The sequence below is a fragment of the Carassius auratus genome, unplaced genomic scaffold (genome assembly GCF_003368295.1).
Source record: "Carassius auratus strain Wakin unplaced genomic scaffold, ASM336829v1 scaf_tig00007763, whole genome shotgun sequence".
Taxonomy (NCBI): domain Eukaryota; kingdom Metazoa; phylum Chordata; class Actinopteri; order Cypriniformes; family Cyprinidae; genus Carassius; species Carassius auratus.
The window spans coordinates 448,228-476,160 of record NW_020523877.1 but is presented as its reverse complement, the minus strand read 5'-3'; the positions used below and the strand labels follow the sequence as shown (position 1 = coordinate 476,160).

The 27,933-nt window shown below is 37.0% G+C and overlaps 2 protein-coding genes and 4 long non-coding RNA genes across 8 annotated transcripts in view; 4 read left to right on the top strand and 2 right to left on the bottom strand.

Annotated features, from left to right (window-relative positions):
• Positions 1-27,933, bottom strand: part of LOC113071650 (CD209 antigen-like protein C) — a 291,989-nt gene that overhangs the window by 136,338 nt on the left and 127,718 nt on the right. The window lies entirely within an intron of this gene.
• LOC113071656 (uncharacterized) overlaps positions 1-27,933 on the top strand; it is a 119,452-nt gene that overhangs the window by 41,850 nt on the left and 49,669 nt on the right. The window lies entirely within an intron of this gene.
• LOC113071649 (uncharacterized) lies at positions 1,506-2,791 on the top strand. Its single transcript, XM_026244956.1, has 2 exons — positions 1,506-1,880; positions 1,977-2,791. Exons 1-2 carry the CDS (start codon positions 1,620-1,622, stop codon positions 2,757-2,759), a joined length of 1,044 nt encoding a protein of 347 aa, XP_026100741.1. The 5' UTR covers positions 1,506-1,619; the 3' UTR covers positions 2,760-2,791.
• On the top strand, positions 7,930-20,164 carry LOC113071661 (uncharacterized). Its single transcript, XR_003280198.1, has 3 exons — positions 7,930-8,362; positions 18,162-18,324; positions 18,547-20,164. It is a non-coding gene; the product is annotated as an uncharacterized LOC113071661 (long non-coding RNA).
• On the bottom strand, positions 10,227-15,974 carry LOC113071659 (uncharacterized). Of its 2 annotated transcripts, none has more exons than XR_003280195.1 (4): positions 15,542-15,974; positions 13,042-13,204; positions 12,023-12,112; positions 10,227-11,830 (listed from the first exon to the last, which is right to left on the bottom strand). It is a non-coding gene; the product is annotated as an uncharacterized LOC113071659 (long non-coding RNA). The 2 variants fall into 2 exon arrangements; XR_003280196.1 differs by lacking the exon at positions 15,542-15,974 and adding an exon at positions 14,749-14,798.
• LOC113071657 (uncharacterized) lies at positions 22,028-23,750 on the top strand. Its single transcript, XR_003280193.1, has 2 exons — positions 22,028-22,392; positions 23,622-23,750. It is a non-coding gene; the product is annotated as an uncharacterized LOC113071657 (long non-coding RNA).

Below are 27,933 nucleotides of genomic sequence, written 5' to 3'. Positions count from 1 at the left end.
TTTAACGTTATATCAGTTAAAATCTATGAATAAAAGATTTATAGGACTTACCTTTCCTCCGTGTCCGTCTGCTGGAAGTTGACCATTACAAAATGACGGGCACGCGCACGTCGCGCACTTCACTCAGAAAGTGACGTGCGCTGCTAGTTTAAGGTTTAAATGTTAATTTGTCCCGTACTCTCTTTCATTAACAAACATTATCACCATTTGCTAAGTAAATTGTTTATTTTATTGTTCTTAAACTGATGGCATATATATATATATATATAATTATTTTAACATGCTTGATTAATTTTTTTGTATATTTCCCAAAGAATATGCTGTTCAAATGGTATCTTAATAATAATAATAATACATCTAGTGCAATAATATTAAAAGTTATCTGAAGACCAGCTGACCACGTCGCTACAACGTCCCCAATGGGACTAACTAGCGACGTCTTTTGAGTACGTGCCCACGACGTTTCTGGGAAGTTAGCCAAGATTTAAAAAAATGGAACTTTACCACGACGTCCTCACAACGTTGCCATAAAGTAATGTCGCGCTGACCAAATGACGACTAACTGGCAACGTCCTCACAACGTTCTGTGTTTGCTGGGGGCACGTTTTGATGTTCGGTAGATCAATCAGCGGAAACACTTGTCATTCGGCGCAGACACGGAGGCTATGATTATCGAATAATGTTAATTTTATACCCCTAAATGTATTTTTTATTATTATTATTATTATTATTATTATTATTAAATTTGATTTTCTATTACTTTAGCAGCCATTTTGAGAATGATTTTAGCATGTCGCCTAAATAGACATTTGACAAAGCAATTTAAGCTATTTATTTTGTACGTAGCCTATTACACATTTAAGCATTAGATTTGTAATTGCAATTTATTAGACACTTAGCCTATAAAAGTTTGCAATTTTGAAAGGGCAGATTATTTCTTTAACACAGGCCTCAAATCTAACTTTAGGCTATATAGGTTTAAAATCTGACATCAAAGCGACTGGAACTAGACATAACAAGTCTGCACGTTCTGCAATAAGAGCCTACATTTAATGCCAAATACTTCAACATTCACAGGTGTCAGAGCTAAGACGATGTTTGGGTCTTGGTCGGAGCTTTGTTATTTAGGTAAAATAAAAACATTGCTTTGATATCATGCAAGTTCAAAGTAATTTAGTAATAATACATGGTCATATACACGTCATCGGCTCCGGATTTCTTACCATTGCTGCACGGACGCCAGAGAAGCAAATTGACCATGGCCAGCCCCGCAAAAGCGCGCAAAGTGGAGGATTCTGCCGTAGAAGGCTATCTTCATAGCGTGTCTCCAGCAAAAAGCTCTAAAAAAAACAGCAAGTATTTTACTGCTGTGATACAGAGCGGAAGACACGAATTTCATAAAGTTGTTAGTTTTTCGTTGGAGAAATTAACCGCGTTTTCGCAAGCCTCTAAAAACGGGACGGTAGTGAAGCTGAAGAATGTTCGCCGCAGCCTCAGTAAGTGTCACAGCCTAGAACATGTCTAAAGAAAAAAACACATTATTGACTACTGTATTAAGGATTTTTTCGTATCTATTTTATAATTGTTGTGTACAGTTAAAGTGTTAAAGTTTAGACTTTATGAAAATGTGTAAAAGTAGACTCCAATGCACAGTAAAAATGATGGTGCTTTTCAATTTGGATGTTCAAGTCATTCAATTTAATTATAAACTTAACCAGATATTTCGTCCTGCAGGTTTCTCCGATCCAGACGGATTCGACGTGATCTGTTCTAAAACAACAAGCCTTGACGTAGTGACCGTACCGTTCTCCCGGATAGCACCTTCGGGCAGCAGGAGGATGGATGTAGCGGCCGTCAAAGCGCTAGGACCGAGACAAAATGTGAGTACACTATAGCATATCTTATATTAAAAAAAAAAGTCTACGTTAGGCTATTAGATCTACTCAGCAGCTAAATTATAATTTTTATGCTTCCAGGTAGGCGAGCTGGAAGCTAAGGTCCTGTCCCGTGCTGCACTTAGTAAAATCGTCTTGGTTAACCGGGAGGAATGTGAGCTGAAGGAGATATGGGTCGCTGACACTACGGGGGAAATCAAGCTTACCTTGTGGGATAGCCTAATATCCCAGGTCGACGTCTCCAAATCCTACTGCTTTTCCAACCTGGCAACGAGAGAGATGCAAGGGGTTATTCGTTTAACCACAACTCCATCTACTCGAGTCGTGGAGATAACCCAACTGGACGTACCTGATGAGGGCAGGGATGATCCCGATGACGGCGCTGCTTCTACGACTTTGCGCGGTGTGGTCTCCGGGGTTCAAATCCGAGCCAGACATCGTTGTCCGAGGTGCCACGGTCTTCAAAATCAAATTTCTGCCAACTCCATTACTCACAGGTGTGATGCCTGCAACCTGCTGCAGCGGTCATCGGTCTACGGCTTAACATACAGAGGAACGATAGTTCTCACCGCTGACCAGCAGGAACATTCGCTGACGGTGACCGATTCCTGCATCAACGCTTACCTGGCCAGATACCGCGTCGCCTATTCAGAAAACGACGTGGAAACCATTGAGGAGCATTTCCTTAATTTGCCAGAGGTAGAAATCTGCGTTAATAACGATTCCTTAATTACCTCGTTAATTCAGCCCCTTTCACAAAATCGTGTGGACCAATCCTTGGTCGCTGCTAACGACGGCAACACAGTGACGGATGGTGAAGCTGCGCAAGTTGTGGAAGATTGGGAAGCTGCCGCTCTTGTTTAGCACGTTCAGCGAGGCAACTGGTAATATGCACAAAAAATTACTGTTTCTAGTACAAATTATTTCATAGTGCACTGTTAGTGTTAGTCTTTGTTCTCAGTATTTGTTTTGTTTGAAACGCTACCGTACTGATGTTAATGGTTTTCATTGAATGTTCCATGTGCCAAAGCTGTATGTGAACTGCCAATAAGTACTCATTTAAAGTTTGTAATAAATGAGGTTTCATCTAACGTTATTTCTGTATTCTGTGGATTTATACGTTTTCAGTTTAATCTGACAGTTGTTTATGAATTGTATAAATAAAATATTAATGGTAACTTTAATAGGTAGATATAATTTAAATACAAAATTAGTTAAGCGTTGCAGTAAGTTAATATTGTGATTATTTTTTCAATCTAAAGTATGGTACAGCGCTTAAAGTAGACGTAATTTAAAATATAAATTGAAAATGAACTTGGTATATTAAAGTATTATTTTTTTTAAAAAAAGAAATCAAGATTGGCTACATGGCTAGTAGTAGCATGAAGGTGTAAGGCCTATTGGGTTTATGTGTATACAGATATACATTATACTTATTTTATGTTTCATGAACTAACTAAAACATAGCGGAGGTTAAAATATTGAACGGTGTGGGTCTTACGCTGAACATCTTGCACGCTTTCAGATATCTGCCGTTTCTAACATTTGCAATGTACTCTGCGACCTTTGCGACAGGTCAAATTCAGCTTACGGCAGTTCAATGACGTCAAAGCTGTAATGTGATTTGTTATTAATGCACATGTGATCCAAGTTGATCATGCATTTCGGAACATACCATAAACCAGAAGTTGTTTACCCGAATGCTTTTTAAGGTAGCAATATGTTCATATTTTGGGCTCTTGTCTGTATGTATGTTTTATCAATAAGGTGTGCACTGTATTTGGTCATCTGATCAAACAGGGTTGCCAGAGAAAAGCTTTGACGCTGTGTCTCAGGCTTTGACGTTGCCCGTGTAAATTTCACGCGAAAATGGCAACTCTGCTTGTGATACGAAACAAAGTGTAAGCTTTCAGTTTCTGTAAGTTTTAATTCAAATTTCAAACAATAAATAAGCAGTTGTAAGCAATGTAAATGACTGTAAATTAACATAAAAAGCTACTTTTATGTCTTTCTCGTAAGGTCTTGCCAGATAGCAAAGGCTAGTATTATTAAGCAAACTTAAAGATGATACGTTTTAAAAAGTACTATAGTCAGATTATTAAAAAACCGCATGGGGATATACCATTTTATTGTTATTAATGTGTTTTCTTTTACTATCACAGAGGAATTTGTGGACAAATCTAGTTCATAGCACATTAGTGAAAGGTGTTCCTAAGTAACAAACATGGATTTTAGTTGTCCATCGTTGTATTTGTTTTCTTTTAAGCTGAAGTGAAATTAAACTTGGAATAATACTTTGTAATAACAGATACCAGTTGAGATAGTATATGATGCAGGTGTTACCAATCCTAATCTTATAGGTATACCTTCTTGCAAAGTTCAGCTCCATACTCAAAGCAGGTAATAAACATTTTTAGGAGCAGCTGATAATTATACAGGAGTGTGTTGAATTAGAGTTAGACATAGGCTCTACTGGGAGGTAGATCTGTAGAAACAGGATTGGGCAGCTTTGTTATATTGGTTATGTACCATGGAATTTAAATTGTACTATTTTTATTGCAGGTTTTATGAGATCCCCAGTTGAAGACATTGGTGCATTGGGATGTTGGCTTCCCAGCTTCATGTTGATGAACTCTGTTCTTATGTTTTCCATATAGGGTTCAGGTCTGTGGACAGGAATGGCTATGGCAAATCCATTATTTTGTGCTTAGTTATCCTTTTTTTTTTGTATGTGTGTGTGTGTATTGATTATGATTTTTGCTTTGGTTCATTGATATAAGAGGTAATACTGGCCTGTTATAACATTCCTAACAGCATTTAAGTTTAGATTTTTTACTGACTGTAGACTGTAGAACCCAGTTGCATTTGAGGTTCCAGTAGTCTGGCAACTAAATATGGTAGAGTTTACATTTGGATGAGAGCAGATGATTTTTTTTTTTCTTGAAATGCTGCTATATAAATTGTCGAAGATGGTGAGCTTGAGACTAATGGGTTTCTGAATGGAAAGCACACCATATTTGAGTTTTCAAACGGTTTTCCTAGAGATAAATGTCTGAGGAAGAAGTGGATACATGCTATTAGACGAGTAGAAGGAACAAAGTTTACGATCATTAGAGGCAGCACATTTGTCTGCAGCTGGCACTTTATCAGTGATGATTACACTGCCACTACTGGTCATAAACGCCTCAGAAAAGGGACGGTCCCGTCCCGCTTTATTTAGAACAACTGGGGAGATACTTCACATGAGTCTGTTTACGAACGAGTTCAAACCATACCATCAGACGACAGCCAAGATGATGAAGTAGTTTCTGAGGTGACAGCTGAAGCAGATCATGATTATGCAGTCACTCCTCTTCCAGGTATGTTCACGCATTTCTGAAAACAAATCATGATGCAACTTTCCCGTTATATTATATTAAATATATTATTGAAGCCTTTATTACATTTATGTCTTTCACTTTCAAGTCATATTATCATTTTAATAATTCTTGACACAAGTTACTGTTTCAGGAAGATATCAGCATACTTTATTAATCAAATGAATGCTTCCACAACAGAGCACCACTCCCTTTAAAGAGCAGTTTCTTTTGTTTCCAGACTTGCTGGAGCCTGGTGATGTCTGTATGGCTGACAAAGGATTCACCATTAAGAAGATGCTTATTTTTTATGTGTTATTTGCTGTTTTACCATGATCTGTCTGAATACTTGATTCTTATTGGCTGGAAGTGTGCAGTAAAACAGTTTAATCCACAGGTAGTTCCAGTCAGTTTTAATCATCGTTCTGTCTCACCCGCACCTCAGTTCCCCGTCAAGCCTCCAACAGGACAAACTCCTCAAAGTTGTCTCCAAGCTCCTGCAAGCCAGACGTAACGTACTCACCTTAGTGTTATGCTAACCTGTGTTCTTGTTCTGCTACCGTGCAACAACAAGTGATTCTGCGGTCGCTGTAGTCTCCTGTGATTACCCCGAGCTGGTTCTGTCTCTGGCTAATAAGAAGGAAGAGAACTTTACTGAGCAATCCTTGACTGTGGCTTTGACATCTGTGTTCCTGTCAAACTCACCTGTGTGATTCCCCGCTCCATGTGAATTACATACAAGCCTGCACTAGAAGATCGAAGCTTCACCGTGCACTGAGGAACTGAAAACACTGAGCACATGAAACCTTATTCTAATAAACACAGTTCTGAATTCACCTTTACATCTGTGTCCCGAGTCCTATCTGACAGATATAGTCTTTTTCTCTATCACACAAACTTTAATTACTAAAACTCTCTCAGTAATTCAAATAAATGCTATAATTAATGTAAAAAAAGTGTAAACCTCCATGTTGTACATTAAAAATAGTTTTATACGCTGCTTGATTATTGTGGTATAATATAAATTTGCACCATATTCACTGCAGCAATTGTATCAATAATGTGAGCGTATGAGTTTCTTAATTTGTGATGTGTAGAATAGGATTTGTGCACCTGCAATGAAGAATTTGAGAAGGTGTAACTGTTGTTTCTGTTTGTGGGAGAGAAAGAAAGTCTACAGGTTTACAACTCTTAAAACATTTCTCTCTCACTTCAAACTTACTGATACACATGTGGCTTTTCTCTACAACTACAAACACACTGTCACAGGTGTTCAGTCATTTTGACTCAAAAATACCTTCAGAAAATCCTCCCCTTCACACACACACACACACACACACACACACACACACACACACACACACACACACACACACAGACTGACTTACACAAAACCTGAAGGTCATAAATACACTTAAACTAATGAGATAATGAGCTAAATAACAGGTGAACAGAATGAGTGACTAAACAGACTGAGGTCAAATGACAACTAAAACACAATGAATAAAAAAATTAGACAAGTGTTACAGTTACGTCAATATTTGCAAAGCCCTTTTTCCTTTTCCTCTCTGCATTTTGCAGGTTGTAATTTTCTTTTGGTTTTGTTGTCATCAAGAACACGAGTTTCTCTCCTGGAGTGGACTTGTGCTCCTCATCTGTGTTTGTGTGGTCAGTATTTATGCAGAAAGGAACTTGATCTTCAACAACGCTTGGTGCGGTAAACAAGGTTCAAATGAATATATATCACAATAACTCCTTCTCTTCCCTCAGGTATTCCTCAAAAACACAATGACCATTAATAAACATGTGAAAACACAATCATTAGCACAGTTTGTCTGTTTGTGTGTAAAGACATCAGGGGTTTGTTCATCTGGTGTTGAAACCCTTCGATGTTTGATCAGCTTCAGGTCGTTTCATCAGAAGTTCAGACGGATGAACAGTTTTTAGCAGCAACTGCATCTGATGCTCTTCCTTCAGTCCATTATTCACTCACTTTAATGAGGCTGGACTTTAATAAATTATTTTAGAATATTCTCAAAAGTTGATTCAGAGGTTTATAACTCTTTGTCAATAAAGTTACTGAGCTGGAAAGTCACGTCTCGTTCTTTTTTTCTATCAAGTACTGTCTATTTTCGTGGTTATAAACCCCAGGTGGCGTAGTCGGGACCAGGTGTGATTTACATATAGATGGATGGTTTATAAATGTGGAAATATTAAACATTTAAAATTTGCACATCTAAAGGACATTTTTTGTAACAACAACTACAATAACAAGAGGCCCTTGTGTCAACAAGTTATTGGTTGATTACATTAGCATGTACTTTCAGTCAACAGTGAATAATATTTATACCAGAGGTCACTGTCATGAAGGTATGCTAAAACAAAGTAAAAAAAATGTTCATCTTAGTCATTTATTGTACTACATTAGCCATTATGTATCTATTTTGGACTAGGATAACAGTTCACATTACCAGCAACAAAAGGTTATTTCAAATAAAACCTCTTCTCTTACTAACTTTTAGATCCAGAGGACAGAAACCATTACAGAGACACACACAGGGATGTTGGAGGCTTCAAACTGTCTCCACACGGTCGGTGCCTTAAGCAAGGTTTCAACCCTCGAAGAACGTCAGGATCTTATCAATGCAGCACTAACATACTATCTGGAGGTAATGATAGAGATGTCTCTCAAACAGTAAGATTACATGTTTGATCACCCATTTTTCTTAATATTAATAAAGGTGTTAAAATAAAAGGTAAGAACAACGTACACTGTAGGGGTCAAGTTTTCATAAATGTGTTACTTGTACACTTGTGTTGCATATGAAATATTGATAGAACTCTACTGATGATTAAGAAATCTTTGATTCTGACAACATATGTACTTATCTGATTAAAAGACTGAAAGCAGGACTGGAGACATTGAGGTGCTAAATGCCATAAAGGAGCACTCTTCCATTATGGAGGAACTCTTTTGTGGTGGTCCACTCACCCTGTCAGCTGCCTCCTCGCTGGTCTCTTCACGATACATTACTCCCCGAGAGGAACTGACAAGAGCCTTGGAGGAGGTGGCAGTTGGTCACTGACTGGATTGGATTATTGAAGTTGAAGGTTAGTCCATGTCATTTTACTTTTACCACATAGTTGTGTTATTGATTTTATTGGCAAGGTATTCTATTAAGCAGAGATGAGCCTGGAGTGTTCCGCCAATTTTGGAAAATGTGTTTTCTTACAGTGCCCTTAAAGAAACATGATAGGTCTTACTATGGTAGGTTATTACATCGTCTGTAGGTATGTTATATATCATTTATCACATGAAACTAGTGAAGACATGACTGACAGGACAATTTGAGAGGTTTTGCAGAACATGTCCTCTATATGGGTTTCACACGTTTGATGGTGGGGTGTTTAAGTGGTCACATTGTCCAGCATGGGGGACGGGAGTTGCTTTGTGTGCATTGGGGATATTTGCATAAACATGATCAAGAGTGTTGTCTCCTCTTCTCTTGCTGCTGAGATTGAAATTGAAATCAACAGCAATGCTAAAAGCTCCGTCTGGGTGCACCATCTACAAATTACTAACAGCAGAAGAGATGTTTCAAAGATAGTTAAGCATTAATATCTGGGGTACAGACACTGAAGCAATTATAATAATTCATGGGCAGATAAAACTATCTGCAGTGCAGGACTAGAGTCAAGAAACAGTGTCATCTCATATTATTAACAAAATTCTTCTTCTTAAATCACTCATTAGTCTAGCTCCTTCCGATCTTCTGCGTGTGAACTTCTTTGTGTATGTTTATCGTCAATGGGCGGCAGGTCTTTTTCTGTTATGGCTCCTGTAGAGGTGTAATGAATCACTGATATGAAGCAATGCATCAATCAAATGACAAATGATACAACGTATTGATGCACAGCGCTAAAAATAGATACCTGTATTCTATATCCTGGGCTCTACACTGCACATTTGGCACTACTAATTACTGTGTAAGAAAAAGTAATGAGGACATTGAACATCTTGGTGAAGATGTTTATTGCAGCAGAGCAGTAACAAAGTTCAGTCAGAATGAACCCAGAACATCCTAAGCTCAAACCTTTTATACAGTTACAGTTTACTTCTTTTAATGTAAATGAAGTTACTCCTGTCATTACAGCTGTGGTCTTTGTGATAATTAAGTTCTGACACCCCTCTGTCTGAGGTGGTTCTCAGTGTCAAACACCTGTCCCATTCTACAACTGGTCACCATTTGCTCAGGATGTGATCATCCCAAATGGTCTAGAAACAACATAACTGCTGACTTTCAGCTTCTCTACAATAACAACACCATTTTGGGAAATGAGCACAATCATACATATATTGTTGAGTGGAATCTGGGTCGGGGCTAGGGGTGTGCGATATTGTATGCGAGAATATCGTGATCAAAACACCTACAGAGTGCACGTATACATTACGTGAAGCCTAGATTAGTGTGCGTGCTCTTTCACACATTCAGTCTATTCAAATGCATTTAGAATGATCACAAAATCAAGGGCAGAAAATGTATTTATTTATACCACATCATGTACACTGAAAAAAAAGATTTGTTGGATTTACTCAATTGAATTATGGACATTGGTTCCACACATTCAGTTTGAGTTCAAAGTATCCTATGCATTTATGTGGTTTCATTATAATATGGTTGTGTTAATCCTATGCAATTTCAAAAAGTAATGTGTACATAGTCTTTTCAAGTTATACTAACATAATTCAGTTATGCTAGTTTAACATAATTTTTTTATTTCAGATATCTGCTTCAATCATGTTAATTCTGCGCAATGAAATCAAGTTATCTTAACATAATTTTGATAAATTCACTAAAATTAAATTTTAATACATTTCAATGGTTTGTTGTTGCATGTTTCATTTCACGTAACACAAAAACCTTTTGTAAATCCTTTATTTAATCATTTTAACAATGTGTAATTTAAATGGCATGTCTAAATAACATTGTGCTTTCAAAAGCATAGCATAAATAACTTCTCTGATGATTAAATTTAATAAAAATACATCAGTTTTAATTAGACTAGTATAAAAACAAAGACGGTTCATTTTGTATGCATAACATGTAGATCAACAATATATTTAAACCTTCAAAAGTTTTACAAGATTTCTTTTTTTTTTAAACAATATCATAAACATAAGTAACATTATACTGCATGTAACCGTGTGTTTAAAAACTAATACAACATTGTAACACTAATTTATTTCATTTCTCTCAGAAACCTTAAAACTGTACACAAGAACACCAGTACCTGTAACTAGGGCTGCACGATGTGTCGTTTAAGCATCGATATCGCGATGTATGAATCCACGATAGTCACATCGCAGGATGTGTGATGTAGGCTGTCGTAGTTGATTCGTTATTCATTAACTGTACGGGCAGCTGCTCCCCGTCTTTTGATGAATGTGATTAGCCGATTAATTGTACAGCTAAACCATCATAGAGTAAAAGTTTATCATTTACATGTTTTTAAGTCCTGTCAGTTTAACAGGGCAGAGAGAGACAGAGAGAGCACGAGAGAGAGAGAGAGAGAGAGAGAGCGCTTGCACGAGAGAGAGAGAGAGAGAGCATGCATGAGAGAGAGAGAGGAGAGAGAGAGAGAGCATGCACGAGAGAGAGAGAGAGCCCCGGCCGCACGCTCATCGTCTTCAAACACCATGGGCAATGTCTTGTTCTCTCTCCCTCGCACATATTAATCAATTGACACGATGGTGTCGAGGTTTTAATCATTTAAAATAAGAACGTAAGTGTGCTCACCCAATTTTTGTTTGTAAGAAAAAATTAGATTAGATTTCATATTGCAATATATATCGCAGAAAAATAAAATATCGCAATGTTATTTTTTCCCAATATCGTGCAGCCCTACCTGGAACTTATTTCAAGAAAAACGCTTTCGTCTCAAAGATAATTATATATAGACATTACAAAATAATGTGAAAATACAGTATCTGACCCTTACCTAAACTATAAACAATGTATCTTATTTATGCTAGTTCAACCATGTTTCATAGATTCAGCTCTCTAATCAATCAACTTCTGACCCAGTCCAAAGAAGGGCCAAATTCAGACAAAAAAAAAGATAAAGAAACAAGAGCAGGCAAAGGGGAACAGTCTAAACAACAAGATCACAGTTTACCCTCTGCGGTGGTCTTGCATGAAGGCTGCTGAAATTTTCAGAGGTTGATTGTTTGTAGTCACAGAAGTCATTCAAAAATCAGTCCATCTCACTGGTTGAGTTCAGATTTGAAATTGGGCCTTGATAGAGAGTTCACCTGCATCCAAGTCTATGAAGAGTTTTTGGTAAATTTCATATGTAAAACGCAACTTTGTGGGGTACTGCAGGTTAAGAGCATAAATTAGACCAAACAACATTGAAGTTGCAAAATCCACACTGTTGAGGTCCTGAAGCACTGCTACACCCTCTAGCACAATGCCTACATCATGGGCTTCATTGTCTGCAGTGTGCTTTATCAGGAAGATGCCCATGGTAGTCTTCTCAATCGCATACTGTAAAATAAACTGGATCTTCTTCCATGTCCTAAAGACAGAAAAAAAGATGAATATGTATTATGTATTACAATTAATGCTACATGTCTAGTGGATATAATTATTATTATTTTTATTTATGTTGCAGTGTGCATATTTGATGAAACCATGGTTTTTAGATGTATTAATATTTTTGCTTGTTGAACATAGTGCAGATTCCATCAGTTAAGCTATAACTACTCACCACATACTCCTGAATGAGCTCTTTAGGGTCCTCATTAAGATAGATAACCAGTCCTCTGATGGCAAGTTCACAAGCTGCATCAATGTCATCCTTAAAAATAAGCCAAAGCAGAAAAAGAAAGGTTAGTTTAAGACATTACTCAAATCACAATTAAACAAAAGAGCACAATGGGTCTCATTCACTAAAAGTTCCTAAAAAATGTATATGTTGTAGTCTAGAAAAATATAATAAAGATAATAGCTTGATTTTATTATGTGAAATGTAATGCAACTTACTTACTGCTAATAACATCAATTACAAAAAATAGAGTGTGAATACATGCACACAAACAAAAAAAATTATAGTGAGCTAACAAGACATCCAAACAATGCATTTTTAAAAATCAGTTCAATAAAGCAAAAATAACTGTTCGTGCCTTATTGATCACTAATTTCCCAATTCATGTTTATAGTAAAACTTGATAATATTTTAACACCAAGAGAGGGTTTGTGCTAATTCAGCATCATCATATGCAATTAGCCAACTATATACAGAAGTAAACCTTTAAAATATATTTATATCTATAATCTGTCAATATTTAAACAAATGTTGATGTAAGAGATTATGTGAGCCTGGAGACTGTAAAATACCTTACGACTATATATAATTATTGGTTAAGTATGAAAGGGATCTTTTACAGGCAATCAGCCGTTATACTCCTAATGGCATCTTCTAGTTCAGACACAGATTCAGGCAAGCCAAATGGAAATACCACTCTCTGCCAGCTGCTCTCCCCCAAAATGATTCGAAGAACAGCCGATGTCATTGTCCAGTGCCTCAATAGTGAACTCAATAGTAAAACAATAGTGAACACACCCTCAACAACTGTTTGCATGTTTAGATACAGCACTTTTTAAATGTGGAATAATTTAAGAATTTATACAATATCACTGTAAATCAAAGTAGCTTTTCCATTATAGGAAACAAACAAAAAACTTAAAAAATTATTTTGAAGCTATTTTTACTTTTTTCTTCCTTACCTTTGCAGCAGACAAATCTCTTTAACGTTACCATCTGCACATGTCCAGTCAAATAGTCAGCCAAGAGGTATTCATCAGTTAATTCACCGACTTCTACAAGGCTTTGTTGGGGACTGACTTAGCTCGTAATTTGTCTTAACAGGCTTTGGAATTCCAAATGTCACTGTAAAGAGAGAACGAGCAGAAATTAGTTATAACAACAACAATTAATGATTTTAAGTAACAATTTACTGTACTTTTTAATTTTTTCCAAAATGTATGGTAAATACTAGAAAATTAACCAACATTCAGTTAAAAAACAATTTATAGCATACCATAAAATAACCTTTATTGCAGCAGTCATTTATATTAATTATGATATCCATCTCAAAGTGACAACCATGTTGGTTAGCCAACAAAAATTTTATTAACTTAGATGCAAAATCCTAATATTGTAATCTTAAAACCTGCCTGGGAGAGATTTTTGTGAGTTATGGGTTGAGGGCGGGGCTATCGAGTATTCATTTACTTGATAAAATAGGTCCCTGCACCAAAAACATACTGTATGTTTAACCAGTGGTGGACGAAGTACACAAATCAAGTACTTGAGTAAAAGTACAGATACGTATAGTAAAATATTACTCCAGTAAAAGTACTCCTTTTTAAATTTTTTATGTACTTAAGTAAAAAAGTACTGAAAAATAGATGTTTGCAATTATATAGGCTACTTAATTTAATTTTATATTAGCACATTTTTTTTTTTTTAGAATCCTACTGCTCAAAATACCTGGGATTTTTCCAAAATAACCACTATATGGAGTCAAGATATATTTTTGTTGTGTATATGTTGACGAGAGTAATGATCACTGTGAAGCTTACACTGTGATTTACCCGAGAGAAAGCAGAGTTGACCATCTTATTTTCACCAGTAAGAACAAAGTATTTTAAAGTTTGTTGTTTTACAGAACATCACAGTTATATATGACATTATAATAAGGCCTGAAGTTAGGAAGAACATTTTAAGGAAAATATAATTATATTTTCATAATGATTTTTTCCTTCTCAAATCTTGTCTGTGGTGTAAAAACACCCATGGCCAAACAGGGTGCATCTCTTCCCCTCTTTGATAATTACTGTAACGTTAGTTACCATGTTCTTAACATCACATTCTTACTTTTCTCCCCAGATGTGTGTATATATATATATATATATATATATATATATATATATATATATATATATATATATATATATATAGGTGGTTGAATAAAAATATTTGGACATTATTTATAAAAATTACCTCAAGTTAGCACCAGCAAGCTTGTTTGCTAGACAGTTAGCATCAGCTAACAATATTTCAGTACGGTTATGAATAAACATTCATGTCGGTTTACTCGTTTAGTTAATCCAAATAACGTTACTGTTGATAAACAATATAAAAACAGACGTCACATAGGACATGGTAGCATTTTAATAAAACTGTTAATATTACGGCAGCGTGGAATTTGAACATGCATGAGTTATTTTATTTAATCTGTGTTAATGTTTTTAACCTAAAACACAGAGACGCTGATTGATGTGTCTGCATCGTCTGCACTCGAGCATTTCAGTGGGCTTAAACAGATCACTCTTTACAGTGGATTTAGTTCCCAAACAACGGACAATTTTTACCTAAATATGATTTTCAGTTACAATAATTTATCCTAAATTTCAACATTAATAACTTACTTTTATCAACATCAGACGCACGCGCGCTCACAAGATCTCCCGGTTCTTACTTCTGTAGACTCGCACTAAACGGTTCATTTGACTCAGTGAGTGGTCGACTCCAGAACAGCTGCAATCGGATAATTCTAATACGCAAACGAATCGTTTGGTGCGATTCGCGATCCGATTAAAGTTTATTTTGAAAAGACTCGGTTCGTTCATGATGAATCAGACACCGCTTCTCCGTGTCGGAGCACGTGATATATTATAGGGAGTAACGATATGTTTTATGAAATGTAGTGAATTTAAAACTACAACTGTATGCTTTGAAATGTAGTGAAGTAAAAGTAAAAGTTACTCAAAATAAAACTATTCCAGTAAAGTACAGATACTTGAAAAATGTACTTAAGTAAATGTAAAGCTACTCCGTTACTGTCCACCACTGTGTTTAACTCAATTATTCGTTGGTAAATCAAACTAGACATGCACTGACAGAGCATTGAGCGAGCGCTTTTGCCTACGAACCCCTCCCCCACACAAATCCTAAAGTCCATGTTATTATTATTCACCTGATGAAAACTTGATTTCCATCTGTAAATTGTTTAATCGGATTGTAGAAGTTTGATAAACTAATGTTACCAGTAATATTTATGGTTTACTTAACGTTAAAAAAATCTGCGACGACACTCGACTAAATATACCATCGACATGATTTAAAAGCATGTGGGGTTATCTTAAAACATTATTGTTGCATTTAATCTGACAATGAATGTATTTTTATAATATATCATACGATTGATACTGAAATTCTTACCTTTTAACGAGCTTTGAAAACAATACAGTCAGTCCCCTCATGTGTCCTTTCCAAACCAACGGTCCTGGTGTGGTCTGGATTTCAAATCCCATGCGCAGACGCTCTCGCGCACGTTGCTCCCGCGCAAACGACTATTTCACAAACCTGAATTAGATTAATTATAGCCTACACAATGGAATTAAGTTGAGAAGAAAATACAAAGTAATTGTGTGACATGGGCTTATTTTAATTAAATAAATCAAACAGCAGAAAAAAATCATTTTACATGAACACAATTTGTTTGAAATCTGAAACAATTTGAACATTTTCTTGCAAAGTGATTATATCATGTTTTGATGATTATGTTGAATTTCATTTAGAATTTAAACAATAAAATTATGTTTCCATCTTAAACATAAATGTATTAAGTAGACTGTAAGTGTATTGTTTTAGTAAATTCAGTAAAACTGCTTTTCCTTTTTTTCAGTGTAGTTTCAAATAAAGAGTGCCTTTTACTGTTTACAATAGATCAATAAAGAAGTTAAGAGTGTTAAGTGGTGTTTTAGACTCCATGTTTCCTGTTTATGTTGTATTTTGACACAGAAAAATAATCATTTCAAACACAGCACTGTTTTGAGTCTCTGAGCAACATGAAGGTGTTTTGTTCCTGAATGAATGAAGCGTTTAAATGATTCGGTTCAATCACATTGAATCACTAATTAACAGTGACTTACTGCCACCTACTGGCAGTTTTAATTTCACATTTAAAGTATCTTTTTTATTTATCAGTGCACCACCACCACACCAGAGAAAGAAAAAAAAAAGGAAACTTGTCAGCCTTTATACATTTAACCCTTGTATATTGTTTAAATTCACTACCCTTTCATTATGTTTGGGATGAAAACATCCATTCAATTAAACCGCCGTAAAAATGTATAAAATTTTTATTTAGATTTCTTTTGCATAAATCTATTAAAATCAACCTCAGTCCTGATCAAAACTACCAAATGTTTTTTTTGTTTTTTGTTTTTTTAATCCAGGATATTAAAGGGTTAGTTCGCCCAAAAATGAAAATGATGTCATTAATAACTCACCCTTATGCTGTTCCAAACATGTAAGACCTCCGTTCATCTTCAGAACACAGTTTAAGATATTTTAGATTTAGTCCTAAAGCTCTCAGTCCCTCCATTGAAGCTGTGTGTACGGTCTACTGTCCATGTCCAGAAAGGTAAGAAAAACATCATCAAAATAGTCCATGTGACATCAGAGGGTCAGTTGGAATTTTTTGAAGCTTCAAAAATACATTTTGGTCCAAAAATAGCAAAAGCGATGACTTTATTCAGCATTGTCTTCTCTTCCGTGTCTGTGTGAGAGAGTTCAAAACAAAGCAGCTGTATATCCGGTTCGCGAACGAATCATTCAGTTCACCAAACCGAACTGAATCGTTTTAAACTGTTCGCATCTCTAATACGCATTAATCCACAAATGACTTAAGCTGTTAACTTTTTTAATGTGGCTGACACTCCCTCTGAGTTAAAACAAACCAATATCCCGGAGTAATTCATTTACTCAAACACTACACTGACTGAACTGCTGTGAAGAGAGAACTGAAGATGAACACAGAGCCGAGCCAGATAACGAACAATACACTGACTCGTTCACGTAACAACATTGGCTTTGATGCATTTTTAGCATTAGATTTAAATTTTTTCACCCTTATTTATTGTTGGTAGCTGTTTTTGCCCCATTGACTTCCATTATAACGACATTTTTTGATTGCGAAGCCATGACACCATATAATCATGCATTCTTGATTGTTTGTGGTTTTCCCTGTTGGGAACGGGTACAATGTTTTTTTTTTTACAGTTGATCACTAGGTGGGACCATTAACCCTTTAGATAGGCCTGTGCAAAAAAAGGCTTTGTTTCTGGCTTGTATATGGAGTACAACAGCAAATTATAGTGTGTGTGTGTGTGTGTGTGTGTATGTGACAGAGACCTTTGTGCACTTACCTTGATGTATCTGAAAAATAAAATAAAAGTCAAAATATGCACCTCAGCTCTCAGAACTACATGGAGTAAACAAAAAAAATAGTTTATGGACACTTATATAGGATGGCCTGTGTGTGAAATGCTTGTATTTTTGTTGATGGTAAAGAAAGTTTAAAACCTTAAAATCCTGTGTAATAAAAAAATTCTGCTTTGCATCAGATTTAATGAACAATTTATGAAGAACCAAACTGCAATACCAATTTCAAATAAGCTGCAGCTCACTGGAGGGGTCAAGCTGTATGATAATTTCGAAAAGTTTGGTACAAGTCAAGCCCTTTCTCGTATTGTTTGCTGCTCTTTTCACCATCAAATGACCTGCATGATGGCATGCAAGAGTTTGAATCCACATACTTTACTTTTGTTTAGTCTATACTTAACCCCATCATTAAAAGGCAGTAGGTGCATTTAAAAACATTTAAATAAGCTATTTTATTTGGTTCAAGCTTGACCACATTGTGCATCAACCGTAGTAAAGTCGGCTGAAGAAGAAAAAACTGTAAAAATTTGTTTTTATGTGTGTAAAATGTTTTCAGTTTCTTAAACCCTACATGTACTAATTCTATATCATATCTTACTTTTTTTTTTTCTAGATATGGCAAGTACTTCAACTGCCAGTCCTAACCAGTCAGTTACTGGCTACATTCACAACATCACACCTCTGCGTCATGGGGTTAAACGACAGTACTTCGAAGGAGTCTTACAACAACGCCACAAAGTCTGTAAGCTTCTGGTGTTCAAGGTGAAGAAAGACTGGTAAACTTTAGTTTCATTTTTACAAATACTTGTGGGGTTTTAGTCTCTACTTCTAATACTTTGAACCTGTACAGGAGAAAGGTACTGTCTAGGGAATTTTACAATTGTGATACCATAATGCAGACTTAAAATGACACTTTGAAGTTGAAAATGAAAGCCTGTTACAACTTCTAGTCTGCAAGCAATATGTTCTAAGGTTTTTTTTTTTTTGTCATGTTTTAGATGCCCTGTCCAACTTAATAATGTGGTTGTCCAGCCGTCAAGGAGACAAGATGAAATGGACATACTGTTCACCCACCAATCCAAATGGTGTTGCTTGAGTTCCAGTGACTACCCTTACAACCCCACCATAATGGTCCCCATTCAAGACCAAACAATTAGCCAGTTTCTGCAAATGGATATGGAATACCACAGAGTAAGTACTAGTGGTGGGGAGGGGGTAAAACAGTTTTATCATTCAATCTATTCTAAACCCTTCAAGAAAATGTTGGTAGCTTGGTTAACAAATGCAGGTTTACTATGCCCTTTACACCTCTGCTCATTCCACAGATCCAGGAACTGAATTCATAATTAAATATCAGGTACTAGTAACCGTATTAGACTGTTGACCCAATATCCTGTTTATGCTCCTTCAGGTAACTTTACAAGTCAACGTGTTACACTATCCCTGATCAAGTCTCTTTCTCTAAGAGTTGGTTGACATCTTGTTGCAAAGTTACTGTTACCACAGTAGACTAGATAAAGTGGGATATGAAGGTAATGAAACTAGAAATATACCATAAGACACTAATTCGTATTGTTAATGTTCTGCAGGTTAACATCACTGTAAAGATAATCCAGATGGAAAGCGAAGGACATGCATCATGGCATCATGGAGCTTACTGTCTGGGGCGTACAACAAAACCTTCAGCTGGACTCCTGGTTTTACATAACCAATGTTTCGTTACGGATGTTCAGAGGTACAAAATTCCTGTCCACGACATAAGAGACAAAATTTACACCCACCACATGCACTGACCCCACATTTCCACTACAGCCCAGCACATCTGAACATGTAACTGGAAACATCATTGGCGCCAAAGTCAACATCATCTACATTTGTCCACTTAAGCACAAGTTAAATCACATGGCACTTTCCTGCACAAGAGTCCTCTGTGACAAATGCGATATATTTTACAGAGCCGACGCCATTACACTACACACACGCCAGACTTAAAATAACAACCACGACCTCTGATGACATCAAATCCGTTAACATAGAGAACCACATTCTCCGATCCACAATCCAAGTTCCAAAAAACGCCACAACCGACACAATGGACGCTCTTTTAGACCTCCCCACTATGAATATGACAATACACAACTACATCACCCACCTGGCATATCCGGAAAAATCACATACAGACACCCCACAACCCAGCAGTCCACCCATGCACTTCTCACCACCTACACAATCTGCAGCTCCAAGTGATGACCGAGCCGAACTTGACCTTTTTATAGTGGAATCTCCAATAGACAGTCAGCCGAAAGTAAACCAGCCAACTTCCCAATCTCCCACTTCTATTGCAGATACCCCCAATAAGTAATGTATTGTTAGTTATAAATTGCAACTTGTTTTTTTTTTTTTTTTTGAGGAAATGTGCTTTTGTTTAAATTTCAGTCCTGTGAGCACTTGAAGTAGCTCTTAGTTTTATCCTTCCTGATTTAAATTGACTCTGTAAATATTGAAGATGCAAGATGTTGTATGCATTTCCAGTTTTTTTTTCTGTCTTTGACTATGGGGACATGTTTTTTCTGACTGTTAATAAAGAACCCTCACTTCAATGCTTTACTCTTGTTTACTTTAAATAGAATAGAAATAACTGCTGGATTTGAGCATTCCTATGTTTGACTTCACGTTAATTGCAAAATGCATGACTATTAACCAAAAGTTATTAAATTGTGAACTTAACAAGGTCGACCTCAAATGGTTCAGAGGCTGTATCGTCCAAACTTTGATCAATCGAAACCAAACTTGGTACACTTCATCTACACCATTATCTGAGGGCCCAATGGGAACAATGCCACCTATGGGTGTTGACATACCAAAAATGCACATTTGCTTATCTCCTGAACAGTCAGTCAGAAAATTATGATCTTGTTGTCTATGGACTCTGTGGGTTATACCGACTCTGTCTCATTCGTCATTTTTCAACATGACGTCTGTCCACCATATTGAATTGAATAAACTATTTTTTTCGCTACACCTCCTTGAAATCTTGTACAATTGCGTTTAAGGCTGTTGTGTCTACCTTGATTCATAATATTGAGGTATTCAGCTTTATTTTGCATTTTATTTTATTTTATCTTACAAATCAATTGTTCATTTCACCTGCATGTCTTAAATCATCTGCATGTCTCAGCTGTTGAGGATGACCTTCATCTTTTTTTAGCCACATTCAGTACGAGTAAAATACTTGCAGAAACGTTAAGACTTTCACTCAAGTTGTATTGGAAATGGTGACTTCTAATTTTTGACTTGTGATTCTTTTTTACTGTAAGGTATCTGTATTTTTACTCTCAAGTATTGATTTTCAGGTAACGTCACTCTTTACACTTCTGCTTAGGCCTATATAATGATGATTCAACTTATCATAATCTTTCATTATATTGATGGAGACAGTGGACTTCCCTGAAAAAGCTTAACTCGGAAGAAGAGTCTCGTCTCTTAGAAAACATGTATAATATGCTAGCAACAAGTCAATTGAAGTAAATAAAGGAAGATGAAATAACAAAAAACAGGTAACAAACAGTTAACACACTGAAGTTTCCAAAGTTGAATATCACAGCTCTCCAAAAATAAGGGCTTTGACTATTGCCAGATAAAGCGCAAGCAAGCTGACCTCGAAAGGTTAATCAGCGTAAACTCACCTTGAACATTAAAGGCCGTGTTGCAAGGTTAATTTTTTAACGAATATGTGCAATTTGCTTGTTGGTAATAAACATTTAAACTGTTATCCATTGTATTTTATGTTGTTGGGTATCACAAAACGGAATATAATACGAAAAAGTAGGTACTATCTTACAGCGGTCTCCTTTCCCCCACAATGCATTGCATCACGTCACGTTGGGGAGAGAATTTACCAAAGCCGCCTTGAGCGCATTGAGAGTGACTAGAGAGACGTGAGTATTCAGATAGCGCAGAATGCAGATTATAGATAAATACATATATATAGATAGATAGGTAGACTAGATACAGTATGTAGATAGATAGACAGACAAATAGATAGAGAGATAGCGATCCAAACGCACTCACTTCCCTACAGCACAAGCTTTCTAACGCAGTTTACATGGGATGGCACCCACACAAGCTCCTGTCAAACACAGCGACACACACGCGGCTACGTTTGCAACAACATTTTCACCGGAGGACGAGATAAACGCTTCGAAACGTCCATATATCTAGCATGATGCCTTTTATTTGTAGATGACAAAGACAACATTTACCAGTTCTACGACACTATGACAAAGGTTACCGGTACTTCTCTGAACTAACGTCATGATCACTGCTCCTAGATATAAAGAAAACATTTATTTTTCACTCAGTGCCATTCAATGACAGTAATAAATAAATAAAATTATATATATATATATATATATATATATATCAGGGTCCCCGCGGGTCCTTAAAAAGTCTTGAAATGTCTTAAATACAATTTTCGATTTTTAAGGTCTGAAAATGTCTTGAATCCTGGAATTTTCCATATGAATGTCTTAAATTTCATGTGGGGTCTTAAATTTCATGTCCGACTCGTCATTTTTATTTATTTTTTCAACCGCAATTTGACCAGCACAACATTTGGGGGCAGCACTTCGTGGGTGCAACCTGCATCATACCATATGTCACATACGAGTAAGTGATTGATGAACGCGTAGCGCTGATGGTTCGCCACCACGGCAGTTTGCGAAATCGCAAGCATGGGCAAAGACGATAAAGCTGTGGACAAGACCATGATTGTCAGGTCTCGCTATCTTGGTTCTCAGTTTTTGAGCACCTCAATGGCAGAAGACTTGCTGGAGCACTTTAAGGTAAGACTCTAAAAGTAACATTTAAAATGATTTGAATATGTTAAAATGTGTTTTTGTTTCCTAATGAATATTTGGGACAAAAATATTGATGCGTCCCAATTCTTGGATTGATTTAATTTTTTTTTCAAATGCGTTGCAAATTGATTATGAGCTTAGTTTTTGCAGATGGCGCTCTAGGCTAGTTTTTAACCGAACACTCAAATGCTCACGACGAAGAGCGCTCGTGCGTTCTGCTGAGTCTGATTATGTAATTGATATATTGCTTTTATGACGCAAGATTAATGTAAACGCCCCACTGCAAACACCCTTGTACTTCGCTTCAACCTTTTCGAACTTTATTAATTATTATTTTATAGTAGGTTCAAGTGGTGTGTGTAAGGCATCTAAAGCACGCAGTGGCATCTGCTGTTAAAAACTAAACTAAGAATCGATTCGAGAGAGAATCGCAATGCATTCAGAAAAATTGGAATCGATCCAGAATAATTTCTCGATTCAAAATGCATCGATATATTGTCCCATCCAATCAGTTAAAAAAATGTTGTGGGTGGGTGACATCTAGGCATAGGACTACTGCATGGATGGAAGGCAGTGCTGTAAATAACTTTATTGTATAAAGCATTCAATATGCATTATGCTTCTTGCATATTTTTTTATGTGAAAAGTAAAATTTAATTGAATTAAATAATGTAGCCCAGTTCATAATTAGACTCCAAATATCTGTTTTGTGCTTCTCAATTTTAGGTTAACAACGTTGACACTGAACCCTATCACATAGGCCCAATTCGTGAGCATTCACTATTATGGCTTAACTTGTTTCTCAAACATTTTTTTCTTTCAAATCAAGGACCACTTAGCCAATAAAAAAAAAGAAAAGAAAAACTTGACATATTTGGCTTAATGAGCATCCCTAATGCATGTACAAATGCAGGCCATTTTAGTCTTCTGAAACCATGGCTAACTTCACCTGCTAATAATGTGCATGATTAGAAAACAAGTCATGAGAAGTGAATTGGAAATGTACAACGGTGTCACAGTCCATGTCAGTCATTTTTGGTTGATGACTTTTGCTCACAGACCTCTTTGGTAATCTGGCATGCCTCCAGTGGTCCCCAGACCACAGTTTGAGAATCACTACTTTAGACAAACCATCTAATCTGAGTGAACATGAATGAAAATTTTATCATTCTTGAGGTGGACTTTGTTTTGATTTTATTTTTTTATAATTTCAGGAGGGCACCAAGGAACTTAATTTAAGGAACATGCTTTCTGTGTCAATGGATGGACCCACAGTAAATTGGAAAGTCATGGATCTCCTACAACTGGAACATGCAATAAATTTCTGATCCTGATCTTTCCTACAATTGTCTGTCATTCATTAGGTCTATGCATAGATTATTGTATGTGCTTGCATTTATCTGTGTCTGAAATGACATAGAAAACACTAATCAGACCCTGAACAACAATTTCTTGGGGGAGAACCCCCAAACCCAGCTCAAGGCTATTAGGCAGCAACATTTAACCATAATTTAGATCAAGTATGATGAAATGGGCTTTTGTAATGTCCTGGGGCTGTCTTCCATGTCTTTTTCAAACTGCTATGAGGGGCCAGAATTTAGAAATTACCTGAAGTACCTTAAAGGCTGATAGTTTAAACATAGTCAACCATGTCAGGGTTGTAAGGTCAATCAGCACTTGGTATAAAAGTTTTTGTGACCCTTTGACCTGTCTTGAGCGTGGCTGTGGTGAGTTGTGCCACACTAATGCTTCGCCACATCAATCTGTGTTGTCGGACTGAACATTTTCCTGTATTTTTGTTTAGATAAAGTCTTAAATTTTCCCTTTAGAGGACTTAAAAAGGTCTTAAAAGTCATTAAATTTGCTGTTAAAAAATGTGAAGATACCCTGTATATCTGTGTGTGTGTGTGTGTGTGTGTGTGTGTGTCGTAATTGAGCAATGCTGCTCGTAAGCTAGCTCCAATCCTAATTGCTGCGATGCTAAATGATAGCAACTCACCAGGACACTTCACCAACTCACCAAGCATAGGCTTTGACGGACATCAGTTCTTGGCAATTCCCCATTTTACACAGCTGCGGGCCATCATACATGTTTGCTCTTGCCACCTCTTCCTCATCCCAGTCAGTCGCTATAGTTCTGATGCTGCACATGTTCCAGGCAGGTTTTTGAGCTCGTAATCACTATTTCATAACACTACTAACGACTTTGTACCTTTACAGGCAAGTTACGCCAAACTTTCTGAGTGCAAGGAATTGTAACTAGATTATTTATTTTATTGCAACGTTGCATTGACCTAAAATCGTTTTTTCAACGTGTACTAATTGCATAAACACTGCATCTGCAGGCAGTATTATTCATATGGGCTGTCATCGTTTTTCGCGTGCTGTGTGACCTCAGAACTCGGAGAACATCGATCTAGTACGAGACACGAGTTCACAGGTGGGAAGTCACGGATTTGATTGCCGTTCCAGTGGACTTTCAAGGGTTTAAGGTTGGAAAAACACGGTTTTATGGGTTGCCTGGAACGCTGCATCATACTAGACTGAGGCTACCTTTCCTCGACTTCTCCCCAACATGACGTCATCACAGAGTTGCGTAAAAAAACCTTAATACCAAAAACTTAAAAAATAGGTCTTTAAGACCATTTTTGAGACATTTTAAAAATGATATACATATCTTGAGTGATTTATGTACCCATTAATCGAAAGTGGTGTTTAACCTGCAACATGGCCTTTAATGTGTGTGTGTGTGTGTGTGTGTTTGTTTGTTTTGGAAATCAAATCGTATAGTATAGTTAAAACATAATGTAATGTATATTAATTACAATAATATTAATATAACATTTTACGCTATGCAATTACAATATGACATCTTACATTAAAACATTATAGGCCTGATAAAAGAAGTGTCTAAAATCGACATTAAAATAAAGCCTACTTTTGGATTGTAATCGTCTGAGTAGCCTGTTCTAAGTAATTTTAGTTAGTTAAAATTATAATAAAACAACCATATAAAATGAAAAATAACAGATAAATAAGTACATGTAGGTCTACATCTCAGCACAATCTTCAAAAATTATTAAAAGTGATTAAAATAGGGACAGATGCACACATATGCATTAACGCACATTTACAATTTTTTTCCATCTATCTTCTTCGTTTCCTTCTATCTACATCAAACCGAATAATAACCCATTCAACAGACCTAATATATAAGCCAAGGAACTATACTGTAAGTAAAGGACATAGCGAACGATTACAATGTAGTCTGTGCACGTGGCCGCACTTCCGGAAAAATCGTCCGGAAAAAGACCAAAAACCGGTCGATTGCCGATCACGTATTTTAAGCAAAAACCGTCCGATTCCGATTTATGGCCGGTCAACCGGTGCATCCCTAGTAATATATATAGAAGTCATTTTGTGTCAATATTACACATCCCTAAAATAACCTGGGATCATCTTCAAAAAAAGTTATTTATAAAGATAAAACATGGCCAAAGTCAATTTAGGGGGCAAATATTATTCTTTAATGGAAAATGTGCAGTGGAAAGTTATGTAGACGAATGGTTAATGCCTCAGGAGGTTCTCCGCTCTAAAAAGTTTGAGAACCACTGCTCTAATGCATCTGTTTTACAGGGTTTATTGTGTAACAAAATATCAGTAATGAGCAGGGGAGAAAAGATACATATAGCGTGGCTTTTAATTATAAACTAGACGATATACACCAGGACTCTTATTTTGAAATGTGTGTCTTACTATTGGAGGCTGCTCATTTGATTTCAGATTAGGCAGATGAAATACACTTCTACAAGAGTCTAATGCCACGTTCCAGTCAACCTGTAACCCGTGTTAATCCAACCTTACACCCGTGAAAGTGCACTGGAACGGCAGTCAAACCCCTGACTTCCCACCTGTGATCTCGTACTAGATCCATGTACTCCGAGTTCTGACGTCACACAGCACGCGAAACAACAATGACAGCCCCTACGGATAATACTTCCTACGGATGCAGTGTTTATGCAAGTGGTACACATTGAAAAAACTATTTTAGGACAATGTTTGGTGTGACTTGCCTGGAACGGTACAAAGTCGTTAGTATAAATGTTGGATATTCGTTGATTGTTTACTGCTCTAAAGCGTTCGTTGCCTGTAGGATGCGCAACAGCTCCACCTTTTGACAATGAAGCACAGCGCTCATCTTAAATACTGGGGCCAAATCAAAGCACCCTCACTCTTGGAGATGGCGGATGACAAGAGTACCTTGTGTGTGGATTAATGGCAGTTCAATTATTCGAAGGTTGTATGCTTACATCGGTGAGCAGGAGCTCGACACGAGCCTTGGCCTTCGCTGCAGCATTACTTGGCAGGGCAGAGGAGGCAGACTCTGGGAGCAGTTGTTTCCAGTGCTGCTGTCTCTCAGGGCCAGAGCTCCAGCTCCAGACATCTTGATTATTCACCTCGGTGGAAACAGCTTGTGTCGGGAGGGCCACAACCGCCTGGATCTCCTTCAGGAAATGAAGACGGACTTCGCTGAAGTCTTCAGGATGCTCCCCAGAACCAGGCTTCTTCTTTCATTCATTCTGCCCCGACTGAATTGGGGAGGACAGACTGCTAGATCTGAATACGGCATCGAACGGAGCCGGCGGTGGCTCAGTAGCGCGATTGCAGGCTTCTTGTCGGAGAGACAGATGCACTGCATTCATCATTCCAGCACTGACCTGTCGCATCTGTCCAGGGACAGAGCCACCTGAGACGAGAGGGGAACGAGCGTTTGCTGAGTAACCCAAGAGAAGCTCTGCAGGAACAACTCAGACGATGAAGCCCTCAAATGTGCTTTCAAGAACCACCCATTAATTCACATTAAGCACATTTTTCTTCAAGTCTCCTCACGTTACATGTTTTTTTTTCCTTCTGCACTGTTTGTCGTAGACTCTTGAATGAGGTGTCAAATCGTACGGCTTATTTAGGAGAGATGAGCTATGAATTTATAAGCAATCTGATGTACGATAATCGGACAGCGAGCAAGAAAATTGGGTAAAAATGTCCCATAGATTTAACACTGACAAAATCAACTGACATCATATCCTTGGATCAGAAAGGCATAGAGGCTTGGGAGTGGCTCTTGGGGCCGTTGAATGCTTGAATCTGATTGGCTGACAAATGTTGTGAGGTGTGCAATTATTTTCTGGGAAACACTTGATGAACGTAGCTCCAGGCAGCTCTCGACCACATTACAATTCATATCACTTCACATAGTTAACAGTAATAATGGTCACGCAGTTTACACAAAAAGCTGTCAGCGCTACCCGATGACTTTATCAGTTAGCCTTTATAGTGTAGCAACTTAAAGGCTACACATGACATTTCTCACTAGTGAGGTAATAACAGTTTAAAGACACTGCAGCAGAAGAGTGTTTAGACTTCATTAATAACTGCATTAGAATGCTGTCAATGGCTCAAGCCTCCGTTACGTACCTTAAACTACGTTTTGATACTAGCAAAAGAGGGATTAGATGAGATGTGGAA

What these genes read in the sequence shown, in the direction of transcription:
- LOC113071649 (XM_026244956.1), top strand. Translation starts at nt 1,620, where the DNA reads ATGAAAATGTGTAAAAGTAGACTCCAATGCACAGTAAAAATGATGGTG. An exon ending in CGCTAGGACCGAGACAAAAT is followed by an intron (nt 1,881 to 1,976) that starts GTGAGTACACTA and finishes TTATGCTTCCAG; the next exon opens with GTAGGCGAGCTGGAAGCTAA.